At 46.9% G+C, this 10,526-nt stretch overlaps 1 protein-coding gene across 1 annotated transcript in view; it reads left to right on the forward strand.

The window, feature by feature from the left end:
• The window catches only part of RFX2 (regulatory factor X2), a 79,943-nt gene that overhangs the window by 27,043 nt on the left and 42,374 nt on the right, over window positions 1–10,526 (forward strand). Inside the window, exons 2-3 of the mRNA XM_015420530.1 lie at window positions 3,819–3,931; window positions 6,956–7,045. Coding sequence (XP_015276016.1) covers window positions 3,827–3,931; window positions 6,956–7,045 — 195 coding nt within the window. The 5' untranslated portion in view covers window positions 3,819–3,826. The remainder of the gene's footprint in view (window positions 1–3,818; window positions 3,932–6,955; window positions 7,046–10,526) is intronic.

Below are 10,526 nucleotides of genomic sequence, written 5' to 3' on the forward strand. Positions count from 1 at the left end.
ATGAGACCGTAAAAGGGCAAATGATAAAATGGGCGATAAATATGAATAAGGAAGTGTCTATTGAAACCTGGGAATATTTGTGGAAAAATTCTATTAAGATATCGCCCTGTACCAATGTTAGAGAGAATTGAAAAAATATCTCTAGAATGTATAAAGTGTTACTAAAATGGTATACTGAAGATGAGACTGTAAAAGGGCAAATGATAAAATGGGCGATAAATATGAATAAGGAAGTGTCTATTGAACCCTGGGAATATTTGTGGAAAAATTCTATTAAGATATCGCCCTGTACCAATGTTAGAGAGAATTGTTATAAAATGATGTATAGGTGGTACATGACCCCGAAAAAAATTGCAAATATGAACCAGAATATGTCAAATAAGTGTTGGAAATGCAAGAGCCATGAAGGCTAATTTTATCATATGTGGTGGACTTGTGAGAAAGCAGTTGACTTTTGGACAAAAGTCCACAAAGAAATGCAAAAAATTCTGAAATGCTCTTTTAAAAAGGCACCGGAAATTCTGCTTTTGGGACTGAAAATGGAAGAAGTCAATACAACTAAAAAGACCTTATTCTGGTACTTAATCACAACAGCGAGAATGATTTATGCACAATTTTGGAAAACAGAGAAAGTGCCAGAAATCGAAGACTGGATACAAAAAGTTCTGTTCATGGCAGAGATGGACAAAATTACGAAGAAGTTGAACAATAAAGAAGACGACGTGTTTTTTCAAGAATGGAGTGACTTTAAAATATATCTGGAAAAGAACTGGGATGTGAAACAAAACTTAATATGTTTAGATCAATATTAAGTCAAATGATGTTATCTTTAGACTGTAATAGTTGATGATATGAAGTAATTTGGAGCAGGGGTGGAAGCATTGCGGGAAGCCACAGGAGGGAGGGGAGGAACTGGGAATGGGGTAGACAATTGATAGAATGAAATGATTTAATTTCATATGTTGTATTCCTGAGAAAATAAAAATTTGTTTGTTAAAAGAGGATTGTTGTGAGAATAAAACGGAGGAGATGCGAATGATATAAGAAGAAGAAGGGATTGGATTTATAACCCATCTTTCCATACCCGAAGGAATCTCAGACCGGCTTACAATCTCCTTTCCCTCCCCCTCCCCACAGCAGACACCTGGTGAGGTAGGTGGGGCTGAGAGAGCTCTCTTGAGAACTGCCCTTGAGAGAAGAGCTCTGAGAGAACTTGTGACCCAAGGTCAAACCAGCAGCTGCATACGGAGGAGTGGGGAATCCAACCCGGTTCTCCCAGATTAGAGTCCGCGCTCCTAGCCAGTACACCAAACTGGCTTCGGGTCCCCCCCACAGTGGGGAGAAATGAAGTAAATAAAATAATTTTCTGGATGTCTTCTGGGATGTCCCCCTATACAAACTGTGTACAGGGTGAACAGGATGGTGGGTGAAGAATCCTGTACTAAGCTCCTTGAGTGGGGCCCGGGGCTGGTGGGTGTCCCATCTGGAGGTGCTTGGTGTAGTGGTTAAGTGCGCCGACTCTAATCTGGGAGAACTGGGTTTGATTCCCCACTCCTCCACTTGCAGCTGCTGGTGTGACCTTGGGTCAGTCACAAGTTCTCTCAGGAACAGTTCTCGAAAGAGCTCTCTCAGCCCCGCCTACCTCCCAAGGTGTCTGTTGTGGGGAGGGGACGGGAAAGGAGTTTGTAAGCCGCTCTGAGACTCCTTCGGGTAGTGAAGGGCGGGGTATAAATCCAATCTCCTCTTCTCTCTTCTAATGTCAGGAACAGTCACCACTTCAGATGAGTGCCCCATCCAAGCGAACCTGGCTTGGGCCAAGGATTGACCTGGAGCCTTTTTTGCCACTGAGCCTTGGCCCCTCCCTTTTATTTTAGCAATTCCTACAACAATCCTGAAAGGTCGGTCAGTGGCCTGATTCCAGTGGCAGAATGCTTGATTCATGTGTTGATCTTTATGCCTTGCCTGATTTCTCTCAGGGAGGAGAGTGTAGTTTCAATGTGGGACTGATTTTTTTTAAAAAAAAACTCCTCTGTGCTTCACAACTGCTTGAGTATTTTAAGGTTCAGGAGACCCAGATGCAAAAAAGAATTTATCTGGATAGGTGGAGGGAGACTGGCCAGCGGGGTGGGGGGCTACTGAAATAGCTCCTTTGACATGGCTGTTAAAGATCAAGAATGGGTTCAGGGATCCTCTGCTCTGCACGCTTGCCCTCTTCCTTTGCAAAGGACAGCCAGCCAAAAACAGAAAGGAAGAAAAGAAGATCAGTGGCGGGATTACCCCTTTTGAATTCAGTCACTTTTCTTCATTTTTTTTAAAAAAGAAAAAACGAAGAAGAGAGAATATTGGGAATGGCGGGATCACCGACAGTGACCTGCCTTGGCACCATCCTGAACTCCTCAGTCTAAGGTGGCTACCTGCCACTGATTATCTCTTCTTTCTTTGACTGAGAGAACTGGAAAGCGGAAGATAGGGCAGCTCCACCCAAGGTCACTGAACGTAGCAAGACCAGAAATAGAAGCCAGAAGTTGTTGCTTGTGTGTTCTCTCTCTCTCTCTCTCTCTCTCTCTCTCTCTCTCTCTCTCTCTCTCTCTGGTTTATTTTATTATTTTTTTAATAGTTCCGTTTTCCTGTTGCTTGCTCTCTGCCTGGTTACCGAGCCAGCTCTGGGTAAACAGAGACGGTTTCCAGGGACTCCATCTGTCCCGAGCGCCTGCCTCGTTTGATCGCAAGTCAGAGTTTGCCTCTTCCCTTTTTTTGCTGACGTAAAAGGTGGTGTCTATTTGTGCTCTCCTCCAGCATTCCCTGCATTAAAAAAGCCGGAGGTATTTGAGCACTTTGGAGTTCATTCTATAATAACCCTAAAGGATGGGGGGGGGGAGCCTGTTTTTTAAAAAAGAGTGGCTGTATTCCCGCTTAATGCCACGTGGCTTTGCTTTCTAGAGAGAACCAGGATGACCCAGACTTGGGTGTTTTAGATCCAGCATCTGCCAATGACTTGCTGTGCAATCTTGGTCAAGTTCCTTTTTCAGGCTCGATGTGATGTAAGCAGAACCTGCAGGGAAGGCTGTAAACCATTTGTTTTTTTAAAGGAAAAAGAATGTTAAGAGTTGGTGTTGTCTACTAGAGTGTTGGACTGGGATCTGGGCTGAGTGTGTGTGACAGGTTCAGTCTACCTCGCAGGGTGGTTGTGAGAATAAAACGGAGAAGGAAGCGCTGTGTACCCCTCCCTGAACTCCTTGGAGAAAGGGTGGAAAAAAATTGTATGAGATGGTTTTGCGTGTGAGTGTTTTAAACTGGCTCGCAAGCAGGAGTTAGAATGTTGAGAGAGAGATTCTTGAATCGGCTTTTGGAAATTTCCGTTTATTTTTAGAGGTAATACAGTTGACAGCGTTCCTGATTACAATTGCTGGCGGGTTTGTAGTTTTCTGAACATTCAGAGTGCAAAATCCAGCATTCGGCACACTAATCTGAATTATAATTCGTTCTGTGAATTCTAATTAATTAAAATTGCCTACGGGGGCCAAACAAGCCTCTTTTTAAAAAAACAAAAACAAACAGAAGACAGAACATTTGTTTAAAAACTCCAAAGCCGAACCATCAGTTCTTTGTTGTCAGTCCTCAAATTGACGCACAGCTGTTGCAAACTGTATGCACGGATGCCTTCCAAATTTAAGACCAATCCATTCTGTGCCTTGAGCACATTCCGTGGTCCCCAAAGCAGGGTGCTTCCTTTTGGGGATGCTGCAGTTAGTCTCTGTGCTTCGTACATTTCTTGTTTACAACCCCCACCCCAATCATCTGTGTCCTCTCTCTCCTAGAGCCCAGTATGCAGAGTTCAGAGGGTGGCTCCGAATCCACGACTCCCGTGGCCCTGCGAACATCGGCCGCCGTCCAAGCCCCAGTGGTTCAGCCGGTTCCCGCATCGCAGCAGGTAGATGGAAGCCCTCAAGCTTGTTTCGTGGCTGGCTATTGGTTTGTCCAGCCTGGTATCGGCATTCGGCAGTGGCCACCTGGAATCTGCCTGCTGGATCAGGCCATCTAGTCTAGCGCCCACACTGGCCAGGGGTGCAGAGGCCAAACCTTGTGGCTGCTCCCTCAGGAACTGGCATCCAGGGGTAGAATACCCCTGAACATGGAGGTTCCAGTCGGGCATCATGGCCAGTATCCGCTGAGGAACCTTTCCTCTACGGATGCATCTAAGCCACCTGTGCTAGAAGACCACTGCACTGCCTCTTGGCAGTGAATTCTGCAAGCTCATTATGAGAAAGAAGTATTTCTCCTTTGGAAAAGAGGGAATGGGGGGGGACTCCTTTGTAACTTGAATTGAACTTGGGGGCCTTCTGTGTGTAAAATATGTGCTCAGATCGCTGAGCTAAAAGCGGAAGAATGTCGATTGGGACTTTTGGTCACAAATGTACAAAACAGGGCTGCCAAATCTCCAGGTGGGGCCGGGCAAACTCCTGGACTTACAACTGATATCCAGACTACGGAAATCAGTTCCCTTGGAAGAAGTGGCAGCTGGATTCTGCATTATCCTTCACCGAAGTCCCTCCCTTCCCCCAACCCTTCCCTTCCCATTTTCTATCTCCAGGCATTCCCCAACCCAGATCTGGTAACCCTACGTGAGAAACTTGCTTTATGACAAGTCAGACCATTCACCTCTATAGTCCAAGATTGTCTGCTGTCACAGCTCAGGTGGGGTGTCACCTGACGCTGCCACCACTCTAGATTGAGAAGGTCCAGAGCCCCCTCCCAAGACCTTCAGATCTCCCTTTTGGCCGAATAACAGGCGTGAGGACCAGGCAGAGTGAAACAAGGAAAAGGTTTATTTTATAGGAGGTCAAACAACAAGGTGTGGAATAACAGTAAGTGGGTGAATAGAAAAGAAATCGAATGCCCTAACACGTCTAAATATATACTGTCCCTAGCTCACTATCTGCAGTGGCCTTAGACTACTCACCCTTCCCTCAGGATGAGGGTTTCTTCCCTGCAGCAGCCTTCCTTCTGGCTCTGCCCTCTGGAAGAAAGAACAGCTTCTGCTCTGGCACCAGCCCTTTTGTTCCCCAGCCCTCTTCTTCCCTATTGGTCACTTTTGGCTCCCAAACCTCTCAGGGGCTTCTGGGAGTTGTAGGCCCAGCCTCACCTACTGCTAGCCAGGCTCCCTAGGCCTAGTAGGCCTCTGGTGGCACAGTCCAGATCATGACATCTGCTTTGACAGACAGTGGTCCCCCAGAAACTCAGGCAGAGAGTGATCTTTCCTGCCTCTGAGTCCTAAGATCGCTTTGGACCAGGGTCTGTCTGTGTCTGCAAAGCAGGCACTCTACCACGGAACCATGGTAAAAGCTGGAGCACACAAACACAACATTAGTTTGTCTAGCCCAGCAATGGCCAGGGTGAATCCAAGAAAGTTCTTTTCCAACATCTGCAATCTCCTGGGCCTGACACCTCGGGCTTTCCCACATTCTCATTTTTCTCAGTTGTAAGTTCCTGTTTCTTCTGGGGTAGAGTGTGTGTGTTCTGTGCTGCACATGTTTTGCTCCCTCTAGTGGTTGATTCGATATTACATTGATCTATGTATAGCATAAAACCTGCAGTTTAAATGTGCAGGGAGGTAGGGATGTAAACCAACGTAATATTGAATCATCCACCAGAGGGAGCAAAACACATGCAGTACAGACCCCCCCCCAAGAAACAAGACTTACTAGCGCAGAAAACAAGAAAGTAGAAAAATCCCTTTTTACTGTTGCCAGCTCTGGGTTGGAAAATTCCTGTGGATTTGTGGGTAGAGCCTGGGGACAGCTGGGTTTGGTGAGGGCAGGGACCACAGCAGGATATAATGCCATACCCTCCAAAGCAGCCATTTTCTCCAGGGGAACTGTAGTCTTGAGATCACTTGCAATTCCAGATTTCCAGGCCCCACCTGGAGGCTGGCAACCCTAGACTTTCTGCAGGCACGCCATGCCCTTCCCTGTCTGAGAGATAGCCCCTCCCACTCTACTGCTCAGCCTTCAGCTCTTCTGTATCTGCCCCCCCCCCAGCCAAACTGTGAAGTCTACCACTGTTTATCTGATAGAAGGCAGACAGGTTTTCAAAGCGTGGGTCTGATTGATCTTTATGATACATTAAAGGCACAGACACACTCACTCATACCTTTGGGGTTGTGTCCAGAACTTCGACTGTTGCAGCTGGAGGTTTTGTGGGCGTTTAAAAACCTTGGCATGCTCACTCATCCTATGACCTGTACGTGTGATAACGAATGTAATTAGAGCTCAGCCGGGTTATACTGCTTTGGCACAGGGAGGTTCTCTTTAGGTTCCTTCGTGAACCGCCATGGAGAAGGCGATAAATCCCAACATAAATCTGCATGCGTTTTAAAACAGCGGGTTCCTTTTTGAAATGGTATGCTTGCTTTTTTAGAAACGTTCAGTGAAATAACAGGCGTCATCTTAGAAGAGGCGTTTTCTTTTATTAGTGACATTTTAGACTTGCCTTTCTCCAGCAAAAAGTCTTGAGGGGGGTGACAGTGAGTTTGAAAGGCAGTCCATTAAAGCCATAAAACCAGCACAGGGAATCAAAGGCCAGCCAGTCAATTCCCAGCAAAATGCAGTAACCATGAGAGGCCCCAGGGGCAGGAAGGGGGGAGGAATGGCTCATCTAAGGTAGCTTGCATTTTTTAAAATAAAGAAATAAATGAAAAATTGAACTTTGCACTTAATTGGGGACACTTTTTAGTTGACTGGAAAGGGCTTGAATAATTAAATAATTAAGAACTACAAATACCTCTTCTGCTAGGCTGTGGGGGACCGCTACTCTTCTCTGTTGTAAGTGTTCACTGTATTGTTCTTATTTACAGTGGGCGCGATTCCCGTGGAGCTGTTAGCAGGGGAGTGGATTTGTAGCTTGGAAAACCTCTAAAGGGTGACTCCCCCCCCCCCCCCCCCGCTCTTTCTTTCAGAGGGTTCTGGTGCAGGTGACGGGCTCCACTCCCAAAGGGGCCCAAATGCAGCCGCTGACGGTGCCCAGAGTCCAGCAGGTCCCTCAGCAGGTAAGCGCCGCATGGCACAGAGGTGAGGCTTCCTGTGACTGGCAGGGGCTCACCTTGAGCACAAGCAAGGCCAAGGGCCCGTGAAAACGATGTGCACGTGTCTTTCCATAAATCCCTGTATTCCGTGGGCTGGGTCTGATGGGAACCAGGTGGCTCATACCAATCACAAAAGCTGAAGAAACGGGCCGCTCTGAGACAGGTTCCAGTTTTCTATGTGCTCGGATGGCTCAGGGGCAGAGCATCTGCTTGGCACGCAGGAGGTCCCGGGTTCAGTCTCCAGTTAAAAGCCTCCTGCTGTAGGTGACGGGGAAGAGCTCTGACTGAGACTCTGGAGAGCCAGTGGTGGTCAGAGACGGACCTTCATAGACCAGATGTCCGACGCTGCGGTCACACACACACTGAATAATCTACTTTCAATCCACTTTAAGGGCATTTCCCAACTGGATTTTACGGTGTGAAAGTGCATTGAAAGTGGATTATTTGATGTGTGGGTGTGGGCAGCTAATCCCGTCCTTATGCCATATTGAATTTTATCCCAATCTTTTTAATCCATCACAGCACGACCAGACATCCCCCTGGTGAATTGCCTTACCATGCGCTGCCTCCGTTGTGGATTGTCTAGATGGCGTCCACTGAAGGAGGCATGTGTGGTGGGTTTTTTTAAAAAAAATGTTTTGTGCATGTGCATAGGTGTCACAGCGCGTCCTTGTTTTTTTTTTTAAACTGCCCCCAAAGGGGCAGGGTTTTATTACATTTTCCACATAACATACACAAACAATCATAACATATACATACATATACATACATACTAACGTACAAACAGATACATGGAGGTTATTTTCAATTTTACCAATATTTATACTGATGCCTATTCTACCTTAATAACAATTTCTCATGAACTGTGTAAGCAACTTTTCTGTCTCTATCATCCTAACAGGTATATATTTCCTTTAGTAAACTCTTAGTCTGTCTCTTGCAAGCTTGCCTACATATGTTTATCATACCAATTATAGAACCGTGACCAAGTATTCTGGAATGTCGAATCTGTTGCGCCTTTTATCAATAAAATCAATTTATCCAATTCTCAGCACGTCCTTGTTGAAGGAGGCACATGGTGGGTTTAAAAAAACAATAACTTTTTACGTATGCACATAGGCGTGACAGCACATCCTTGTTGATCTGCACATGTGTAGAGATTTTTTAAAATGGCACCCGCTCAGGATGGTCTGACGCCAGACCACCCCGACGGGAGGATCGCGCGCTGGTGGAACAATCAGATGGGTGAAAGTCCACAGTTGTCCCGCAGGTAACCGAAACCCCCAGATTTAAAGTGCTATCTTTTAGTACAGCTCCAAAGCGCGGCAAAACGGGATGCCCACGGAAGAGGGACATTTCCCAGATGTTTGTGTCTGGACATTACCTTTAGATCCATGAGGCAATCGTGCCTCGCGCGGATCTAAAGAGCCGTGTGATCGGACTCCCAGACTGCAGCCTGACTCACTATATGACTTCATGTGTCTCTTTGTGACTCCCTAGATGTGCAGAACAATATGACTGAAAATTAACCAAAAGGAGTGGCAACCCACAGATGGTCTGATAAGGACTGAGCGCGCTCTGGGAAGCACAGAACGTTGGGGGTGGTTGAAAGCAAGTTAAACGTAGTACAAAGAAAAATAGGTAAACTGGCCCGTTCAAGGCCAGAGGGGATTCTTGATTGTTTATCCCCTGGCCTGTAGCAATTCTCGATAAGCCCACCCAGCTGGTTTTTCTTGAAAGCTCTGATTTTTTTTAAAAAACTCACGATTGAGTTTTGTGCCCTGCTTCTCCGTAGGCTGAGCTTTCCTGTTCCAAAACCTTTCAAGGGGTGGAAGTCACCACAACAGCTAGTGCTGCCCGCTCACAGGGTTTGTATGCAACAGGAGAGATGTACCAATGTGCCAAGTCATAGGCACCTCTGCATCAGTGGCAGAGCACATGCTTCGCATGTAAAAAATTCCAAGTAGAATCCCTGCTTTAAAAGTGTTGGTATGTTCCCGGGAGAGCGTTACGCTCCACCGATAACCATCTGCTGGTGATCCCTAGCCCCAAAGATGTCTGGCTGTCCTCAAACAGGGCCGAGGCCTTCTTGGTCGTGACCCCAACCTGGTGGACCTCTCTGCTAAATACCACCTGGGCCCTGCGGGATCTAATGCGATTCCACAGGGCCTGTAAGATAGAGATGTTCTACCATGCTTTTGGCTGAGGGCAGCCGTGGTTTCCATCCTGTAGAAGACAAAAATGGGAGGAAGTGGCATTCCAAAAACAACATCCGTGACAAAAATAGTCAATAAAGATAAATTGCAAACATTTTTACTGTAGTAATTTCTGTAGAAAATTTTCTTCTATTATCGCTCACACGCTAATGAATGCTGCGCAATTAACCATTCGATCTTCGACGTGGTCTCTGTGCTTCACACCCATGGGATACAGTGCGCATGCGCTGGATTGATCGGCATTGTAGCAAGCTCTTTAACAGATTTTCACGCCCAGACCTCGGGCATGCGCAGGAACCCCACCATGCATGCCCAGAGGGGTGGGCGCGGACATCCTGCCAATTCCTTTCTTTCCGCCGCGTCGGTCTGATCGGTAGCTTTTTTCTCCTCAGAGCTCTTCGTTTTTCTCCTCAGTTTTCTTTATTTTTCGCTTTTACCTTTGTTCTTTTGTTGTTTCTTCAAAAAAAACCCTTTGTTTAGTTTCGGGGGAACTTTTTTCATTTACCTCACTCTGGCCTTCGGGCTCCCCCCCCCTTTTCTTCTCCGTTTTTGTTTATTTTATGGAGAAGAAGTGGGGCTTTTTCAAGCATTGCAAGGGCTGTGGCAGTAAGCTCACTCCACCTGATGGCCACTCCCTCTGCATTTTTTGTCTTGGCGAGATGCACCAACCAGAGTCCTGTCAACACTGTGCTAAATTTTCCAATCAAACAAGGAAAAACCGAGCGGCGCAACTCCAAGTAGCGTTACTCGAATCGGCGCTAAATCCTGCTTCAGTCATGGACAGAAGTCCTGGTGGGACCATCAACATTGATGGCTCCGGCTTCGAAGCCCTTGTCCAACATTGTTCAATCGACATCGAAGCATTCGGCACTGACGGCGCACTCTTCGGCGTCAACGCCCGTGAAAAGGAAACAGAAGACGGGTAAAGAGCACAAGTCCGCAAAAAAGGGCTCCTCTAAGACCCTAAAGGTGGCAAAGTCTGGGAATGTAGCGGGTACTGCACCGGGGAATGTAGCGGGTACTGCACCGGGTAATGCCCCTAATGTGCTCCCCGCTCCAACGGCAGTATCGGCATCGGATGCTCCGGTAGCTCCACCAATACCGACCATCCAGCTATTGGACTCTCCTATACACCAGCTAGACCATGACACGCTGGTCGATATGCGTCCTTTCTCCAACATCGATAATGTCGAGATCCTCAGTTGTCCCACCAGTCAAGTCAAGACCAC

The sequence above is a fragment of the Gekko japonicus genome, unplaced genomic scaffold (genome assembly GCF_001447785.1).
Source record: "Gekko japonicus isolate JY-2015 unplaced genomic scaffold, Gekko_japonicus_V1.1 scaffold632, whole genome shotgun sequence".
NCBI classification, from domain to species: Eukaryota; Metazoa; Chordata; class Lepidosauria; order Squamata; family Gekkonidae; genus Gekko; species Gekko japonicus.